At 42.1% G+C, this 20578-nt stretch overlaps 4 protein-coding genes across 4 annotated transcripts; 1 reads left to right on the top strand and 3 right to left on the bottom strand.

Moving 5' to 3' along the window:
• Positions 1 to 1795: 1795 nt before the first annotated feature.
• On the bottom strand, positions 1796 to 2213 carry LOC133447139 (histone H2B-like). Its single transcript, XM_061725620.1, has one exon. The coding sequence runs from the start codon at positions 2211 to 2213 to the stop codon at positions 1839 to 1841; it is 375 nt and encodes a 124-aa protein (XP_061581604.1). The 3' UTR covers positions 1796 to 1838.
• Positions 2214 to 10958: 8745 nt separating this feature from the next.
• LOC133447001 (histone H1-like) lies at positions 10959 to 11665 on the top strand. The gene has a single exon (XM_061725376.1). It carries the CDS (start codon positions 10959 to 10961, stop codon positions 11529 to 11531), a length of 573 nt encoding a protein of 190 aa, XP_061581360.1. The 3' UTR covers positions 11532 to 11665.
• A 2878-nt stretch (positions 11666 to 14543) lies between these two features.
• Positions 14544 to 15010, bottom strand: LOC133447059 (histone H2A-like). Its single transcript, XM_061725480.1, has one exon. The coding sequence runs from the start codon at positions 15006 to 15008 to the stop codon at positions 14622 to 14624; it is 387 nt and encodes a 128-aa protein (XP_061581464.1). The 5' UTR covers positions 15009 to 15010; the 3' UTR covers positions 14544 to 14621.
• Positions 15011 to 16541: 1531 nt separating this feature from the next.
• Positions 16542 to 16996, bottom strand: LOC133447131 (histone H2B-like). The gene has a single exon (XM_061725609.1). The coding sequence runs from the start codon at positions 16994 to 16996 to the stop codon at positions 16622 to 16624; it is 375 nt and encodes a 124-aa protein (XP_061581593.1). The 3' UTR covers positions 16542 to 16621.
• Positions 16997 to 20578: the final 3582 nt, after the last annotated feature.

Raw genomic sequence — 20578 nt, 5'->3', positions numbered from 1 at the left:
GGGATTAGAGGCGGATTCAGCTGCGCAGGTCTGTGATTCATAAAGGAACGTTGCGTGCAAATCTGCGTGCACATGGTTTTATTGATCCGGATTTTTTTCTGCGCCCGGCATTTTCGGCTTTTGAGCGTACGTGCAGTTAGTATGAATCCTACGCAGTCCATTTTAAATGAGGCCCCGGACCATTAAATTGCATTAAATTGTACATCCTTAATTGACAAAATATTCACAAATGTCCCAGAGAACCGTTAACTGGAATATTAATAAATGACATAACAGTGTCCACCATCTATGATTGCAACTATATAAGAAAGTTGATGAAAATACCAGACCACAGACAGTTTAGGACAGATGAATCCTTGATGCCACTAAAAGCCGAATTGATGAGATAAGATTGAGGATAAATATATAGAAACAAATTACGTTAATGCAGCATATGAAGACTTTTGAGAATATTTAAATCATTATAGGATAAAAAATTGTCCTGTTAAGGAAGATACAAGGAAAAACAGGCAAAAAAAAAGAGCAGTGGCTCTCGAAAGGATTACAAAACGCATGTAAAAAAAAAATCAACTAACCTTTTAGGGAATTTATAAAACATCGAACAACTGAACCAGAAAAGCCATAGAAATTGGAATATTAATATAAATGATTGGATACAAATTAGAACAATATTAAAACTACATGTACCATTAAATAGCGTTATCAGAAAAAAACTAAATATAACAGTTACCTTCAGTATTTTAAAGATAATTATAATGTGGTAAATAAATTAGTTATTTTGTGAATGTTGGACCAAACTTAGCAGAAAAAATAGCTGTGTCAGAAATAGCAACTAATTTAAATTACATTGAGAGTAATACTAGTTCAATGTATCTTAATATCATACAAGATAAATAAATCATTGATATTGTTAATGATTGCCAAAACAATATGGATCCAGATCAAACCAGTAAACATAACTAGCCGTAACCGATCTCATTGAAGAAATTACCAATATCACAGACCGTAAGAAATTAGCTATATTCATATATCTAAAGAAAGCTTTCAATACAAGGAATAATGGCATCTTAATAAAAAAATGGGAACGTTATGGTACGTACTTCAATTCACGGCTTAAAAGTATGGAACAAGCTATTGAAGGAGCTAAAACAATGTCATAATTTAACACAATTTGAAAGGATCAGGTAATTTTCACAAAATACAGAAATATTGGAGGGTGAAAGTACAAATGTGTAAATGTAAACTGAGGTATGCTCAATGTGTGTAAATAGATAGGTGCATAGGTGGATTTAATGTACTGCATGTGTGTGGTGAGTTCACAGCAAAAACAGAAAAAAAAAATCCACAATGGAAAATTAACTAACCTCCACTTTGATGTATGTTCAGGGCCTTTACCTGTATTCATTTATTCTTTGGCAAAAAATATATTAAAGACTTCTAATTTTGTCAGAAGCAACACATGTCCGTTTTTTAAGGTCAACTTTCAGGCCAGTGTATGAAAGTTTATATCTCTGAGTACATATGGGTATGTGTACTGGTGTTTGTGCAGTGTCTTGTGCTGACGGGACTTCCTGTTCTGTCATGGGGGGGTGTATCTACTTGTCATTGACGTGACAGTTAAATGATGTATCTTGATCCAGATTTATCCATTTATTAATAACCATTCGTGCACATTTATTACATTTATAAAAAAAAAAAAACAGTTTGGCTACTGCCAGTCTTTAACCGTTACAGTATTAAGCACAACGTGGTTGCAACTTAGAGAGAAGAGAAACATGAGCTCTGCAGATTGGGTGTGTGGCTCTGAAAAGAGCCGTTGGTTTGTATTGGGTGTTGGTCTACTTGGAGCTGGTGTACTTGGTGACGGCCTTGGTTCCCTCGGACACGGCGTGCTTGGCCAGCTCCCCGGGCAGCAGGAGGCGCACGGCGGTCTGGATCTCCCTGGAGGTGATGGTGGAGCGTTTGTTGTAGTGAGCCAGACGAGACGCTTCAGAGCCGATGCGCTCAAAGATGTCGTTGACGAACGAGTTCATGATGCCCATGGCCTTGGAGGAGATGCCGGTGTCGGGGTGGACCTGCTTCAGCACCTTGTACACGTAGATGGCGTAGCTTTCCTTCCTGCTCTTTCTCCTCTTCTTGCCGCCTTTCCCGGCGGTCTTGGTCACGGCTTTCTTGGAGCCCTTCTTGGGCGCGGACTTGGCGGGTTCAGGCATGTTTCCTTCTTCAGAAACGAATGAACTGCTTCGGTCAGAGAGGCTGATTTTATGCAGCTGCAGGCAAACCGCGCTGCGCCGTCGCTCCTCTGTGATTGGTCGAGACTCCGCTGGTGGTTCAGCATGTCGGTGATTGGACGGCGGCAGACGGGGAGGTGACGCAGCACAGCCGCTGTCGAAGCTGCTGCTTTTAACACACCTGGTATGATTATCTTACATGTATTTTATTTACACAACTTTAATAGTGTGTTCCGTCTTCTGTTTTGCAACTTTATTTGTCCCACGCTGCAGGTATTTTCTTTACGGTTCTCTCTGGAGCAGCTGGGTATCGACACACAACCGACCGTTACGTTACGAGTCTCTTTTCTTCTCTTTTCCCGCTATTCAGTGACGTAAACCCTCATTGCGTGAACAAAGAAAAACATTAAATCAATGAATAAAATGCTGTCCGTGTTTCATCCAACACTTGATAAAAACTATAATTTAAATGAAATATTTCCAGGGTGCAACACCTGCATGCCTTCCTAATTATTTATTGACTCTCATTTGACTTTTATTCGTTCCCAGTTTTATGTGATGTTTGGACCATTACATCAGAGCAGTTTCTATTGTAATGGCTATTTTAATGGCATTGTGTTCCTCACACAGATCAGTAAATACTTTAATCAGCAGATGTAAAGCGCCAGACTGAACAGGATGTGGAGAAAGTGGAAATAAACTGAAATGACACAGCGGTGTTTGGTTGACTGTGTCACATTCTTATCACACTTGGTGCTAAACTCATCGTAACCCGGAACTGCTGGTTCAAACGAGAGTCAGTCATGGTTTGAGTTGGACTCGCCGCTGCAGGACCAGTATCTTTCTACCTGCTTGGTCTCGTGTAGTGAAGTTACACAAGTGAGCACTTGGAAAGGAACAAAGTTTGTATGTTTATAGTGGGCCAGAGGATGTCATTTAATGTGTTTGATGTTTATTATAGATCATCATATTCCGACGTAAGAAATATTAAAGTATGAAAGTACAGAGGTATATGAGCTCTTATGGTAGTAGTGGGTGGCCCTGAAAAGGGCCGTTGTTTGATGTTTGGTTGGTTTAACCCCCGAATCCGTACAGGGTGCGTCCCTGTCTCTTGAGCGCGTACACCACATCCATGGCGGTCACCGTCTTCCTCTTTGCGTGCTCGGTGTAGGTGACGGCATCACGGATCACGTTCTCCAGGAAGACCTTCAGCACACCGCGGGTCTCCTCGTAGATCAGACCGGAGATACGCTTCACCCCCCCGCGGCGAGCCAGACGGCGGATGGCGGGTTTGGTGATTCCCTGGATGTTGTCACGGAGGACTTTACGGTGACGCTTAGCGCCTCCTTTACCGAGACCCTTTCCTCCTTTTCCTCGTCCGCTCATGTTTGCTGCTAGATTTGCTGCTTCAAAGTGTCTCAGGTCTACTGAATGCTGCTTATAGCTCTTGTCTGAGGACGTGTTAGAGGACAGGGGCGGGCCTGCTCTTCTTCTCGTGGTGTAAAAGGTTGTTATGAGTAGTTTGTGTGTTAGCGCCTCCTACTCGAAAACAACTGGTAGTAGCCTCGTGTTTTGTTGTTTCAAAACACGAGGGTTCATTTCACATCCTGTCCTTGGGAAATTGTGTAAAATGTAAATAAAAACAAAATACAACGATTTGAAAATCCTTCTCAACCTATATTCAATTGAATACACTACAAAGACAACATATTTAAAGTTCAAACTGATAAACTTAATTGTTTTTTGCCAAATAATAATTAACTTAGAATTCCATGGCTGCAACACGTCCAGTAGAAGTTGGGAAAGGCAGCAAAAAATACTGAGAAAAGCTCATCAAACACCTATTTGGAACATCCACATGTGATCAGGCTAATTGGGAACAGGTGGGTTCCATGATTGGGTATAAAATGAGCCTCTCCAAACATGCTCAGTCATTCACAAGCAAGGATGGGGCGAGGGTCACCACTTTGTCCACAACTGCGTGAAAAAAATAGTTGAACAGTTTAAGAACAACATTTCTCAAAGCAAAATTGCAAGGAATTTAGGGATTTCAACATCTACGGTCCATAATATCATCAAAAGGTTCAGAGAATCTGGTGAAATCACTGCACGTAAGCGCCACGGCCGGAAACCAAGACTGAATGACCGTGACCTTCAATCCCTCAGACGGCACTGCCTTAAAAACCCTCATGAGTGTGTAAAGGATATCACCAAATGGGCTCAGGAAAACTTCAGAAAACCACTGTCAGTAAATACAGTTCGTCACTACATCAGTAAGTGCGGGTTAAAACTCTACCATGCAAAGCAAAAGCCGTTTATGAACAACATCCAGAAACACTGCCGGGTTATCTGGGCCCAGCTCATGTAAAATGGACTGATGCACAATGGAAAAGTGTTTTGTGTTCTGATGAGTTCACTTTTCAAATAGTTTTTGGAAACACTGGACGTCGTGTCCTCCGGACCAAAGAGGAAGTGGAACCATCCGGACTGTTAAAGCAAAGTTCAAAAGCAGCATCTGTGATGGTTTGGGGGTGCATTAGTTCCCATGGCAACGGTGACTTACATTTCTGTGAAGGAACATAAATGCTGAAAAGTACAGATTTTGGAGCAACATATGCTGCCATCCAAGCCACGTCTTTTTCATGGACGCTGCTTATTTCAGCAAGACAATGCCAAGCCACATTCTGCACGTGTTACAACAGCGTGGTTGGAAGTAAAAGAGTCCAGGTTCTCCCCTGGCCCACTTGCAGTCCAGACCTGTCTCCCATTGGAAATGTGTGGTGCATTATGAAGTGTAAAATATGACAGAGAACACCCCGGACTGTTGGACAACTGAAGCGGTTCTGAATGTCCACATGTAACTCAAATATATAGATAAAATAATTAAGCAGGTATTTCGTGTCAGTCTATCATCAGCATCCTGACCGGATGGACAAACTCACAAAAAAAATACATGGATTGAACCTTTAAATATAGTTAATCATTAAATCTCTTGCACTTTTACTGACATCACAATACTCACGCAAGTTTTTGCAGGAACAATAAACAAATATAGTGGGGAGAACAAGTATTTGATACACTGCCGATTTTGCAGGTTTTCCCACTTGAAAAGCATGTAGAAGTCTGTAATTTTTATCATAGGTACTCTTCAACTGTGAGTGATGGAATCTAAAAAAAAAATCCAGAAAATCACATTGCATGATTTTTAAGTAATTAATTTGCATTTTATTGCATAACATAAGTATTTGATACATCAGAAAAACAGAACTTAATATTTGGTACAGAAACCTTTGTTTGCAATTACAGAGATCAGACGTTTCCTGTAGTTCTTGACCAGGTTTGCACACACTGCAGCAGGGATTTTGGCCCACTCCTCCATACAGATCTTCTCCAGATCCTTCAGGTTTCGGGGCTGTCGCTGGGCAATACGGACTTTCAGCTCCCTCCAAAGATTTTCTATTGGGTTCAGGTCTGGAGACTGGCTAGGCCACTCCAGGACCTTGAAATGCTTCTTACGGAGCCACTCCTTAGTTGCCCTGGCTGTGTGTTTCGGGTCGTTGTCATGCTGGAAGACCCAGCCACGACCCATCTTCAATGCTCTTACTGAGGGAAGGAGGTTGTTGGCCAAGATCTCGCGATACATGGCCCCATCCATCCTCCCCTCAATACGGTGCAGTCGTCCTGTCCCCTTTGCAGAAAAGCATCCCCAAAGAATGATGTTTCCACCTCCATGCTTCGCGGTTGGGATGGTGTTCTTGGGGTTGTACTCATCCTTCTTCTTCCTCCAAACACGGCGAATGGAGTTTAGACCAACAAGCTCTATTTTAGTCTCATCAGACCACATGACCTTCTACCATTCCTCCTCTGGATCATCCAGATGGTCATTGGCAAACTTCAGACGGGCCTTGACATGCACTGGCTTGAGCAGGGGGACCTTGCGTGCGCTGCAGGATTTTAATCCATGACGGCGTAGTGTGTTACTAATGGTTTTCTTTGAGACTGTGGTCCCAGCTCTCTTCAGGTCATTGACCAGGTCCTGCCGTGTAGTTCTGGGCTGATCCCTCACCTTCCTCATGATCATTGATGCCCCACGAGGTGAGATTTTGCATGGAGCCCCAGACCGAGGGAGATTGACCGTCATCTTGAACTTCTTCCATTTTCTAATAATTGCGCCAACAGTTGTTGCCTTCTCACCAAGCTGCTTGCCTATTGTCCTGTAGCCCATCCCAGCCTTGTGCAGGTCTACAATTTTATCCCTGATGTCCTTACACAGCTCTCTGGTCTTGGCCATTGTGGAGAAGTGTTTGTTTGATTGAGTGTGTGGACAGGTGTCTTTTATACAGGTAACGAGTTCAAACAGGTGCAGTTAATACAGGTAATGAGTGGAGAACAGGAGGGCTTCTTAAAGAAGAACTAACAGGTCTGTGAGAGCCGGAAGTCTTACTGGTTGACAGGTGATCAAATACTTATGTCATGCAATAAAATGCAAATTAATTACTTAAAAATCATACAATGTGATTTTCTGGATTTTTTTTTTAGATTATGTCACTCACAGTTGAAGAGTACCTATGATAAAAATTACAGACTTCTACATGCTTTGCAAGTGGGAAAACCTGCAAAATCAGCAGTGTATCAAATACTTGTTCTCCCCACTGTACATACATTTGTATTTGACTTCTTCCTAATGAAGGGAAGGTGCCTCTTCGTGTCTCAGGGAACCAGTGTGGTTCTCACAAGGAAACACAGCCCTACATTTAACCGGCAGTCTAAGACTAAACTCAGCTTCCTCATCATTCACTTTTATAGGTTTAGTAGTTCTACTTATTTCATATTAGCAAAAAAGACAAATAGACATGAGGCTACAGTAGTTTTGTTGAATAAACATTCTGCTTTCTCCATCCATCACAACTCATTCTAAATATACATGGATATCCGATTCTGCATCCTACAACAATGCACTCATTGACTTTTCTCTCCATGTTTCCTCCCCGACGGCCACTCTGCATCTGTCTGAGGGCGCTGGCTTCAGAGGGACGTGTCCTGGTGGACTGAATGCAAACAACCAAGCAGCTGGTAGTAGGGGCTACCTGGAGTAGCCACAGTCTCAAAAACGGACTGGAAGGCCCTGCGGTCCAGCTCCTCGTCGATCTGGTGGCGGTAGAAGTCCATGGCCACCAGGCAGAACAGGGTGACGTCCACAGCTTCACTGGAACCCATTCGGCTAATGACATGTGGCAATCTGGTTCCAAGCAGAGGAGGTTAAGGACAATAAACCACCCAATGGAATGAGCTGTGAAACATTATTTCTGCATTCAAACCTCCACGCTGCAAAAAATGAAAAACAAAACCAAAAACCTGGATATGGGATAGGATACCTCTAATGGCCCTTTTCCACTAGTACCTACTCTGCGCTTCTCCCCGCCATGCCATCACCCTCCATGCCACTGAGAAGTGAACCACCGTCGTAGTCCTGAAAACCCAGGGTTAAACCTGAAGTTACCTCGCTAACCCCAAATCCCGCTTCGTAGTACAGGCCCCTGACCTGCATGTTTTAGATGTTTCCTGCATCATCACACCTGATTCTAATTAATGGTTGTCATCAGCTTGTCATCCAGGTTTCCACAAGTCTGTTATTGACAGTCATTTTTATCAGGGTGCTGAAGCAGGAAACATCTAAAACATGCAGGACAGGAGGTCCTGAGGGCCAGGGGTGAAGACCACTACAACAGTTTTAGGATAGGGTGGCGTTTCATTCGTACTTCTCACCTAAAAATATTGAAATGAACTGAATTTGAACTAGTTCAAAATGAAAATAGTGAACTATGAATGTGAACTATTAATTTTTAAACTATGTGAACTGAACTTTATTTGTCTCAAAAATTAAAATAAACATTAAATGTAAAATAAAATGTCTAAACCTAAGAAATTATCAATCAATCAAATTTTTAAAAGATGAATAAAAAATACATTGTTTATATGGCACACATGCGTCTTGATGAAAGTGAACATGCTGAACCGCAGCAAGATGCAATCAAACTTCTCAGGGTTACTGTAAAGTACTGTAAACTACATTTAAGACAGGAAATAAAACACCACCAGGTTTGTTTGTTTGTTTGTTTGTTTGTTTGCTTGTTTGTTTGTTTGTTTGTTTGTGGGGCAAGATGTTTGGACAAACCTTGAATTAGACCAGCGAATCTGATCAGACTAAGTAAAACTATGAGCCGGCAAGGCATTTCATTCCTCAGCTAACACTACCATCAAGTGGATACCAAATGCAATAGCATGAATGTGGTAGAAATGAAAGCAGAAAAAAAATTCTGAACTAAATTTTAATTGATACATCAGGCAATTTCCAGGAATTTTGTTTGGGAACATTTTTCAAAAGTCAGATGCAGTGAAAAGATGACATTGAGCTCCTATTATTGAGTGCACTCTTCCATCACACTATTATAAACTGACCAAAGCTCTGGGTTTAGTCATTATTTTAATCAAAAATGCAAGATAATTAACATTTTATTAATCACTTCTAAAAGGCAAATCCTTTAAAGTGCTCCCATAAACCTCTCAACGCTCATCGTCTTTCACTGCACTGCCTTTCTTAAGTATCTATTTGTCAGTCAGTAACCATAAAAGTCACCCGAGGTTTTTTTAATTCCAATGCTGTGTTCCAGGCTGGGCTGAGACCTGAGTGTTTACAGGTCTGGCTGAGACCTGAGTATAGGGGGTCTGCATTGACGTCACATTCCCACTGGACCACGGCCCCTTACTCTCACTATACTATATTTTAATTCTGTATTACTATGTACTATAAAAATTACAATCTCTGGGAATATTGTCCATCTTGAATTAATTCATGTTTTCATGTCCATTTAGTTTGGAATGAGGTGACGAAAGATAATACTTGTCAATATTTTCTAAATGCTAAAACACGGTTTTGCAAACTAGGCTGGTTTTATCAGAATTCACAAAACCACACACCCAAACTGCAATATACCCCATATATCCTGCAAAATGAAGCACTGCAGGACACAACACAGCAGGAGATCAAAATAAAACCATTCAGGCAGACTTTAAAAATAGCATTAGATCAAAATGAGCCAACATCTAGACTTGTATGGCTATTCTTTCTTCATGAGTGTGACTGGCTTCTTTCACCTGATCCATCCATCATTTCTCCCGCTAGTTCTTACCTATGATCACAGAGGTCTGCTGGAGCAGATCCCAGACCTGTTTTGGAGTATACCCTGAAAAGATCACTGCCACATGTAAAAAAACAACCAAACTATTTCCTCTAGGCATCCCCTGACATAATGGGTTCTGGTTAAGAAACTAAAAAACCCTTTGTAAGCACCAGGAGAGCTTGAACCAGGAACCTTCTTGCTCTGGTGAAAACGACTAGCGCCAACAGAAAGAGTCAGTGTTGAATGACAGAGCCTCTCCAGCTGTGCACAACTCCTGCAGGCAGCCAGTCAGCAGCAGATGCACAACATCCGGGCAACTGCTGTCCCATGAAAATCTCCCACTGCTCGTAGAGCTGATGACAACTGAAGCCATGATGCTATTCCCTAAATGAGGGCTTGTTACTAGGCTGGGAACCTTGCTTTTGTTTGTTTTATTATGTTGGAAACATTCAGACGGACCATCCTATTCCTGAATCCCCTCTTCTGGTTGAGTGTGGTATAATTTATGCATATTATTCATCCTGCAAACATCTCAGACCTTTTAGCTCTCCCCACCACCCGAACCACCCTTCACAGTTTTAGGTGAACTAGTTAAAGGCTGGCGGGGGTGACACGAACATCATGCTTTCAGAGCAGGAGACCCACGGTTGTTGAAGACATTGCCTGCTTCTATACATTGCTTTAACACAATTGAATTTCTTACAAAGCAGCATAAGACATTTATTTCAACAGCCTTGCGCTGGTGTTATGTTATGTTCTTTATTGTGTTCTATATGTTTCATGCTTGTTTGGACATTTGGATTTATGAATTGAATAATGACCTGCGTATGAAATGTTTTAAAATTAGCTTCATGTCAAACAGCTCTTGATATGTTTAACTTCAACATCCATAAGTGCAAGTTCAGGATTTTAAAGTTACAAAAATTAAAACAGAAAGAAAATATTTGTTTTGAAGTATAGTATACTTAAAAAGAAGATGCAAAAAACAACTGATAATATTGTAGTTCAGCAGAAACCTGAGAGGAAGTCACCGCCACAAGAGCCTCATCCATCAGTGTGTTTGCTGCTGCCACATTATCTTCACTTTAACGAAACATTAAGGTCAACTGATGTTTGTTGTTCTTTTTGTTCATCGAACAAACATATAATTCAGCTAGAAATGTGTTATTCTCGGAAAGTTTGTGTATTTTAAAGCATTTTAGGAGAGAAGGAAGAGGGGAAAGTTGCTGATCGGCCCCGAGCTCCGCGGCGACTCCACGAAGTTTTAAACCCCCACAAACAAACTGCGGAGAACATCGGACTTCCAGAGTATCTGGACAAGAAGTAAAACTAGTCCGCTGTCAGCTTCTCCTCTGTCAGCCTGAAACGACGCTCCAACACTGATTTCTGACCCGTTAAAGGACGAGGAGAAAACACAAGTGGGACTCCACCGACTGCACACGGGAGCGGCGCCGCGGGTTGAGTCTCCACGGTTCTCATGGTGTGTTTAAGTTCCGTCGGAGCTCCGGCTTCTCATCATTAGCAGTGACTCTCGCAGCAACTCGACATGGCAGAAGTAGCTCCAGCTCCGGCTCCGGCCAAAGCCGCCAAGAAGAAGGTGTCCAAGCCGAAGAAGGCCGGCCCCAGCGCGGCAGAGCTCATCGTGAAGGCCGTGGCCGCGTCCAAGGAGCGCAGCGGCGTGTCCGCCGCCGCCGTCAAGAAAGCTCTGGCCGCCGGAGGATACGACGTGGACAAGAACAAAGCCCGCGTCAACACCGCCATCAAGAGCCTGGTGACCAAGGGGACCCTGGTCCAGACCAAGGGGACCGGGGCCTCCGGCTCCTTCAAGATGAGCAAGAACACTGACACGAAGGCCAAAGCTCCCGTGAAGAAAGCGGCTCCTAAAGCCAACAAGCCCGCCGCCAAGAAACCCGCAGCGGCCAAGAAGAGCCCCAAGAAGGTGAAGAAGCCCGCAGCGCTCAAGAAGACGGCCAAGAGCCCCAAGAAGGTCGCCAAGAGCCCCAAGAAGGTCGCCAAGAGCCCCAAGAAGGTGCTGAAGAAGGCCCCCAAAGCCAACAAGTCCCCCGCCAAGAAGGTGGCCAAGCCCAAAGCCAAGAAGGCAGCACCCAAGAAGAAGTGAAGCATCACTGCTGGACAAAACTAAAAAGGCTCTTTTAAGAGCCACCACCTCATCCTGAGAGTTGTTTTCCTATCAGTTTGGTTTTTCAACAGTAAATTGCACAATTACCCTCATTTATCAAATGTACATTCAAGGGAACATTACTATATTTTCTTTTACACAAAAGTAAAATGACAGTTTCAAAGGATTTACAAAAATCAGGTTTCAACCCCTTTCTCTTTTATTTGTAGTTTACTTTTTAATCCACTATACATTTCAGAGTATCTTAATCAATAATTCACTCATGGACTTCGACATTTCTTAATGTGGCTTATTTTACTACTGAAAATAAATCCAGGAGGCCTGAACGTAATTAGATTTTATGGTTGTAGAATTGCCAAATGTGCAAGAATCAGTGCTCCTGCCCATTCCTTTCCCAAGATAACTTCAACTTTCAATATATATATATATATATATATATATATGTATATATATATATATATATATATATATATATATATATATATATATATTCAATATTACTGTGTGTTCCAACTGTTTAACAGATAAGGACACTTTTTGCAGTATCTTAGTATTTAAAGAGTATCAGTATTTTAAGAGCCACCACATCTTCCTTAAGAGGCAAATTGTGTCACATAAGAAATATAAGAAAATATTGTGGTACTCATCCAACTACAAATTTGTTATTGATTACATTTTTATAAGTTCAAGTCAGTTATGTATCCTGTCAGTTGTCATTTGGTTTGCAACGCTGATATTTCCTGTTTTTTTCTTGATTACAGTTTAAGTCATCAGTTTGAAAAAGTCCATCAATGTCTTAATATCTTGAGATGACCTTAGTAGTTTCCCTAAACAGCCACTTTGCCTTTATGTCATTTATTGTTGGTGCTGATGAAATTCACTACCAGTGAAGACAAATCTCCCTATGGGACAAATAAACTAATCTAATCTTACTCTCAAACATGCTTTACACATCATGTAGTACTACATACAATGTGTGTTTTTTTGTTAACCAATTCCTTTAGTACTCTGAATCACATTTAGTCATCTTCTATTGATGAAATATTTTGATTTAAAAAAAAAGTTTCTAGAACAACTTTTATTTAACCCAAATGTCAGAGTACAGCAGCACAGCCATGGAAACCTATTGGATTAGTACATAATGTCTGTGGAGAAAGTTTTGGTTTGGCAGTGGAATAAAAACATAAACCTAAACATGAAAATATGTTTTTCACTATTGTTCCTCCAATTATTATTAAATCCCACTAAACTTGCATGAATGTACCATTTTTATTATTATTGTGATAGTTATCTTTTTTAATGTGAAATTTACAGAATTTAAAACTTTTTTTTCTTACATAAATATATCTGTAAAAGGGCCGAAAGATGGAAGATGTAGGGAATGCAGGTTATACAAACTAACTATACTAGTGTATGTTTAAGATCTTATTCTGCTCATATTAGATGTTGACTATTAATTATTGGTGCAAAAGGAAGATAACTATTAATTGAGGGAATCATGTTGTGCTTTGTAACAATGTATCAACTATTAATGGGATTGGTAGAAGCAGCTCTTTAGTGGTGATGTTGGTGGCTCTTAAAAGAGCCGTTGTGGTTCCAGGGGAGACGGTCTAAGCTCTCTCCCCGCGGATGCGGCGGGCCAGCTGGATGTCTTTGGGCATGATGGTGACCCTCTTGGCGTGGATGGCGCACAGGTTGGTGTCCTCGAACAGCCCCACCAGGTAAGCCTCGCTGGCCTCCTGCAGGGCCATGACGGCGGAGCTCTGGAAGCGCAGGTCGGTCTTGAAGTCCTGAGCGATTTCTCTCACCAGCCGCTGGAAGGGCAGCTTGCGGATCAGCAGCTCCGTGGACTTCTGGTAGCGGCGGATCTCCCTCAGAGCCACGGTACCGGGCCTGTAGCGGTGAGGCTTCTTCACTCCGCCGGTGGCCGGGGCGCTCTTCCGGGCGGCCTTGGTGGCCAGCTGCTTCCTGGGGGCTTTGCCTCCGGTGGACTTACGAGCGGTCTGCTTGGTTCTGGCCATGGCGACTGGTTCTGGATCAGTAATGCTGGGAGAAGCGAGACTCGCTGCTCTTAAAGTGTGTGACTCGGTGACGCGGTCCAGACCTCCGCTCCTGATTGGTGGATTCTGCTCTGCAGCCCCGCCCCGCCCCGAGAACGAGCTCGCGCCTCAATGTGCGCCGTTTATTGGATAGAATCTTTTCAAAACTCCCGCCTAGTCCGGAGCCCCGCCCCCTGCTGTCTCTCTGTCCCGGTTGTGTAAGTTAGTTAATTAATTTATCTATTTTAGTTATTAGTTTATTTACTCCAGTCACTAGAAACAAACCCCCAGTAGCTGGGCAGTTATAGTGTGTATACTGGTAAGGAAAAAAGAATGTGTACTTTTTTGGAGGACGTGTTAGAGGACAGGGACGGGTATTCTCCGCCTTAATGGATGTTGGTGTATTACAGGGTGTTAGCGCTATCTACTGAAATATCGGTAGTAATATATTTTAACATTTCCTTTTATCAGTTCCTATTTCAAAAAGAGCAAATATTTCCACATTAGATTAACAGACAGACTTTTGGATTTGAACAGGTCACTACTAAGTTTCTGAAGCAACACCAGTGAACACATTTTCCTTTATAGAGAAAGCAAATCATTTCACAAACATGCTATTTATGTTATATGTATATATATTTAATTACCTCTGAAAATCATTTTTAATTACAGAGCCTCACTTCAACCAGCAGACAACCGATGAACTAGTTAGTGCTATAATCCTATTGTAAATGTTAAATGTTTTTAAACAATCGTAGTTATTGGTCGTTTCTTCTGAGACAATTTAGTTTCCAGTAAATGCAGATGTTACTGCTCCATACAACTTTTTGTGCTTTAAATTTTGTGTCGTATTAGTGGATTGATCTTTAGTGGTTTTATATTGTCATTTAGCAGACGCTTTTATCCAAAGCGATTTATGTGAGAGAACAAGCAGAAAAATCCCATAGTAATTGTTATCTGGTAATCGTGTCTCTCAGAGGAGTGTGTGGCTCTTAAAAGAGCCGTTGTGTTCCGGGGTTCAGCAGCAGCTTTACTTGGCCTTGGCGGCCTTCTCGGTCTTCTTGGGCAGCAGCACCGCCTGGATGTTGGGCAGCACGCCGCCCTGAGCGATGGTGACCCCCCCCAGCAGCTTGTTGAGCTCCTCGTCGTTGCGGACAGCCAGCTGCAGGTGACGGGGGATGATGCGGGTCTTCTTGTTGTCGCGGGCAGCGTTTCCAGCCAGCTCCAGGATCTCAGCGGTCAGATACTCCAGCACAGCCGCCAGGTAGACGGGGGCGCCGGCACCGACGCGCTGAGCGTAGTTGCCTTTACGCAGCAGTCTGTGGACACGACCCACTGGGAACTGCAGTCCTGCACGGGAGGAGCGGGTCTTGGCCTTCGCTCTGGCTTTCCCTCCGGTCTTTCCGCGGCCGCTCATGTTGATAAAATCTGTATGGAACTGGTGTCAAGAGAAACTGTGTCTCCAGCAGCGGAAAACCTCATTAAATACTGGAGAGCCCGGGACGAGTCCTGCCGCACCAATCAGGACAGAGAGAAACGAGGCGGGAGTTTTGAAAAGATTATATCCAATGAACAGCGAGCATGGGGGCGGGGCCTATCTCATGGGGGCTAAAGACCTGAGTCTTGCTTGGTTTCCATTCTATGACAAGAAAAGTTGTGGATTTAGCCTGTTTTATTTTTTTTAATACAACTGCTTGGTTATCTTGAATGTGGAAGTGTAGGCTATATAGGTCAGAACTGACAGTCTCCTATGTAAATAAAGATATATTAATCACACATTTTAAATTGTGAAACATTTTTCTCTCTTGAAAATGTAAAAGGAAACTTCCTCCCATCCCACCTTCTATCAGGTCCAGTGGAAAAGAATCAAAACTGGATTACAAGATTGTTTTGCTGTGCCAAATCCTCCAAAGTTTAAATTACATTTCATAAAATGAATAGAAACATACTGGGAAAAGGTGGCCATGTTGACATAAGTTGTTTCTTAATGAATGGATCAATAAACATGCGTTTAATGAAAAGAAAGAACTAAACTAAGACTGATATGGAGATGTGGGGGCTTCTGTGTTTGCTGGTTGAACCCAATACGACACAGCAAATATACCATATACGGTACCAGCAAAGATGCTGGTTGTGATGGGCAGGTGAAGCTTCAGGAAGCATTGAAGTCTTTCATCCGTTCACTCCAGCGCCAAACGTCCTGAAGCTTACCTGTGCAGAACCGGGTCAGGCAGTAGCTGCTGCTGCTGTCTCGCCGCCGCGAGGCCGTCTGTGTGCACGCGTGTATTTACACATCCTAAACCATACCTGTCCAGTTTTGGATTTAAAAATAAGGGACATTTTCCACTGCCAGCAATCCCTCCATCCCAACAGAGGTCCAGTATGTTACATTTTGAGACAGGTTTATAAGAAATCTAAAATAACGACCTGTCAAACATCTACAAACTACAATGATGTGCTCATAGCCTGATAGGCCGACTTTTGTTGACACTGAAATGCTGTGGACATTCTTATTCCTATAATAGAGCCTAAATGAAAACACTATAGGGAATTAAAGCACATTTATTTATTTTAAATATTCTCAATTAATATACACATTTATTGTCTTCAAGTGAAACATTTACATTTTTAATTTGTCATTTTAACTCATGTGGCGCTCTGCCCCATCTTGCTCCTCTTTAAGGAAGTAAATTTGGAATCCCATTTTTAGATATTCTTAACCCTGTTAAATTCTCTCTCATTAGTCAATGACTACAGAATGTCTTATTTCAACCCGAGTGGGTTATAGTTTATTATAGATTCTGCACACGGATCAATAAGATAACAGCCCAACCTGTTCATGCGTGGTAGCAACTCTCCTGCAACGTAAAACAATAGTTCCTAGTGAACGTATATGTAAACAATAGCAAATTGTTACAAACCCCAGACTAATGATTTACTATTCATGTTAAACAGTTGAAGGAAGTTTTATGCTCTGCAGATTGGGTGTGTGGCTCTGAAAAGAGCCGTTGGTTTGTATTGGGTGTTGGTCTACTTGGAGCTGGTGTACTTGGTGACGGCCTTGGTTCCCTCGGACACGGCGTGCTTGGCCAGCTCCCCGGGCAGCAGGAGGCGCACGGCGGTCTGGATCTCCCTGGAGGTGATGGTGGAGCGTTTGTTGTAGTGAGCCAGACGAGACGCTTCAGAGGCGATGCGCTCAAAGATGTCGTTGACGAACGAGTTCATGATGCCCATGGCCTTGGAGGAGATGCCGGTGTCGGGGTGGACCTGCTTCAGCACCTTGTACACGTAGATGGCGTAGCTCTCCTTCCTGCTCTTTCTCCTCTTCTTGCCGCCTTTCCCTGCGGTCTTGGTCACGGCTTTCTTGGAGCCCTTCTTGGGCGCGGACTTGGCGGGTTCAGGCATATTTCCTTCCTTCAGAAACGAATAAGCTGCTTCGGTCAGAGAGGCTGCTTTTATGTAGCTGCAGGCAAACCGCGCTGCGCCGTCGCTCCTCTGTGATTGGTCGAGACTCCGCTGGTTGTTCAGCATGTCGGTGATTGGACGGCGGCAGACGGGGAGGTGACGCAGCACAGCCGCTGTCGAAGCTGCTGCTTTTATCACACCTAGTATGTTTAACTTATATGTATTTTATTCACAATACTTTAATAGTGTGTTCTGTCTTCTTTTTTGCAGCTTTATTTGCCCCACGCTGCAGGTATTTTCTTTACGGTTCTCTCTGGAGCAGCTGGGTATCGACACACAACCGACCGTTAGGTTACGAGTCTGTTTTCTTCTATTTACTCTTCTATTTGTAAACCCTCTGGAATTGTAGACCTGAAAAAAAAATAACTAGGCACAATCACATTGCGTGGACAAAGAAAATACATTAAATCAATGAATAAAAATGCTCTCAGTATTTTTATCCAACACTTGAAAAAACTATAACAATCTAAATTAAATATTTCCAGGGTGCAACACCTGCACGCCCTCCTAATTATTTTATATTTACTCTCATTTGACTTTTATTCGTTTTCCAGTTTTATGTGATGTTTGGACCATTACATCAGAGCAGTTTCTGTTTTAATGACATTGTGCTCCTCACGCAGATCAGTAAACAGTAAATACTTTAATCAGCAGATATAAAGCGCCAGACTGAACAAGATGAGGAGAAAGTGGAGCTGGACTGAAATGAGACCCAGCGGTGTTTGGTCGACATGCTGATCAAACTTGGTGCTAAACTCATCGTAACCAGGAACTGCTGGTTCAAACGAGAGAGTCAGTCATGGTTTGTGGAGTTGGACTCGCCGCTGCAGGACCAGTATCTTTCTACCTGCAGGTCTCGTTTGGTTACGTTACACAAGTGCTGCAGTGAGCGGATTGAAAAGGAAGTTTGTAGGTTTATAGTGGACTGAGAGATGTAGGTTATTTGATACGTTTGATGTTTATTAGACCACCATATTCCGATGTAAGAAATATTAAAGTATAAAAGTATTAAAGTACAGAGGTATACGAGCTCTTATGGTTGTAGTGGGTGGCCCTGAAAAGGGCCGTTGTTTGGTGTTTGTTTGGTTTAACCCCCGAATCCGTACAGGGTGCGTCCCTGTCTCTTGAGCGCGTACACCACATCCATGGCGGTCACCGTCTTCCTCTTTGCGTGCTCGGTGTAGGTGACGGCATCACGGATCACGTTCTCCAGGAAGACCTTCAGCACACCGCGGGTCTCCTCGTAGATCAGACCGGAGATACGCTTCACCCCCCCGCGGCGAGCCAGACGGCGGATGGCGGGTTTGGTGATTCCCTGGATGTTGTCACGGAGGACTTTACGGTGACGCTTAGCGCCTCCTTTGCCGAGACCCTTTCCGCCTTTTCCTCGTCCGCTCATGTTTGCTGCTAGATTTTCTGGTACAAAGTGTCTCAGGTCTACTGAATGCTGATTATAGCTCTTGTCTGAGGACGTGTTAGAGGACAGGGGCGGGCCGGCTCTTCTTCTCGTGGTTAAAAGGTTGTTATGAGTAGTTTGTGTGTTAGCGCCTCCTACTGAAAAACAACTGGTAGTAGCCTCGTGTTTCGTGGTTTCGACTGAACGAGGGTCCATTTCACAAATAAAATTGGATTATTTCATACATTTTAAAAGTTAATTTGATAACACATTCCTTTTGTACGTAGCCTATTACAGGTAGCAATATTTTACCATCTTATCTAAAGGTGGCTACATTTCACAATTAAAAAAAGTATTTTTTTCCTACGTATTTCATTTTTGTGTTTGCTGTTTGGACTTGGAACAACAAAAGTAAATAATTCCTTGGAATCCACAATTCAAAATGGAATAAGAATCAACTTGATTCCCCATGTTTGTACAAATAAACAATGAATTTGATTCAGTAAACTTTGTCTCTCAAGATAAAGTAAAAAATAAATTAAAATATATATAATAGATTAAATAAAAGCTAGAACATTTAAAAAAAATATGTACACAGTATACATGCCAGAGCCAATATTTACAGATATGAACATATTGATATAAACCGAATAAGACCGAGTTGTTACAGCACCCAAATGAATAAAAATGTGTCTGAAAACTGCTTCCTACATGGCATGAATGCAGCCATCTGTGTTTGCTTTGCGTGTTTCTCTTTGCTTGATGCAAGTATTTCTGATGCCACTATTTCAACTGGAAAATCACATTCTAGATTTCTGTGTTTCTTTAATTCATGTATTTTTAACCAAATGTCCACATGTTCTTCCAGCAGACAAAGCCCCGATGAATCTGTGAAGTTTATTACTTGTCATATGATTACTGGTTCTGTTCTAGGGCTGGATGAAATGTATATACAAGGACTTATGTAAGTAAGGTTTGAGTATTAGTAGAGTCACAACCAGCCTCTCACCCACATTTACATTAAACATGCTTAGCCTTCATTTAAAGCCAAATCACTGTATCAATCAAAAAAATTGATTAGAAGAGGAATAACAACTTAACATTAAAAACGTACGTTTTTTCAGTGACACACATTGCAGTAAATACGTAACAAGTATATTATGTAATAGTCAAATAAGTATATTTTTTCAGTCAATCTTCAAATTGATGTAACTATTACTTCTTTCCAGGAGGCGGCAGTAAAGAGACAGGACCAGTTTCAGGCTCAGACTCAAACAGAGGACAGTTCACACAAAGATCTTTCTTACAGGTAAATGTTAACAAATTATGTTTGGAAGAGTAATAATCTATCAATTAGTTTGTTAATACGTCTCTCACTTATTTGTAATTGAATATTTGTATGGGAGGTTCCATATATGGATCCAGTTCAGTCCATTGAAAGATCAGACCAGACTGAACAACAGAAGGGCTAGTGGTGACGTCAGGTTGGAACAGCGATCTGATAAGATCATTTCTTTGTTTAGATTTAACAGAGAAACACATACTAATGTTGATGTGGGATCTAAATGAGGACTGATTGGATTTCCAGCACCACTTATAGAGTTAGGATACCAGAAGGAAGAAGAAGCATTTTGAATGAATTCAGTGTAATTTAGCACATTTCCATAACCATTGAGTAGTTGAGTAACTAAAATGATGTTATTATTGAACCAAGAATTAAGAAAGAGAGATGTATTTGTATATTTTATGTGTTGATTGTTTGAAATAAAGCATTTTATACAGCTCCAAATGTGATGAAGATATTTCAACATCATTTCTTAACAATGTCCAGAATATAAAACTATTGATGTGGAAGACAGCAACTATTGTAACAGCCCTTTTACACTGGAGGAAGTCCTTAAATCCATTGTTATATGTTAACAATACATCTGCTGATGCACAATCTTGGACACATCATCAGTGTTGTATCCTGGACTCACTGGGTGTTTCGGGTCTTGCAACAGACACCCTCATCCAGGCGACCCGGCCGAGGTGATCAAGTCTCGGTCTGTGTCCAAGTGGCATGCTACCCCCACTACAACCACTGCTCCCCCCTCCTCAACCAGAGCCATCTGGAGGCTTTTTCT

This window comes from Cololabis saira, chromosome 1, assembly GCF_033807715.1.
Source record: "Cololabis saira isolate AMF1-May2022 chromosome 1, fColSai1.1, whole genome shotgun sequence".
In the NCBI taxonomy this organism is placed as follows: domain Eukaryota; kingdom Metazoa; phylum Chordata; class Actinopteri; order Beloniformes; family Belonidae; genus Cololabis; species Cololabis saira.
The sequence above is the reverse complement of the archived record's forward strand: the minus strand, read 5'-3'. Positions and strand labels throughout refer to the sequence as shown.

Coding starts and splice junctions, on each gene's coding strand:
- LOC133447139 (XM_061725620.1), bottom strand. CDS start 2,213: ATGCCTGAACCCGCCAAGTCCGCGCCCAAGAAGGGCTCCAAGAAAGCC.
- LOC133447001 (XM_061725376.1), top strand. CDS start 10,959: ATGGCAGAAGTAGCTCCAGCTCCGGCTCCGGCCAAAGCCGCCAAGAAG.
- LOC133447059 (XM_061725480.1), bottom strand. CDS start 15,008: ATGAGCGGCCGCGGAAAGACCGGAGGGAAAGCCAGAGCGAAGGCCAAG.
- LOC133447131 (XM_061725609.1), bottom strand. CDS start 16,996: ATGCCTGAACCCGCCAAGTCCGCGCCCAAGAAGGGCTCCAAGAAAGCC.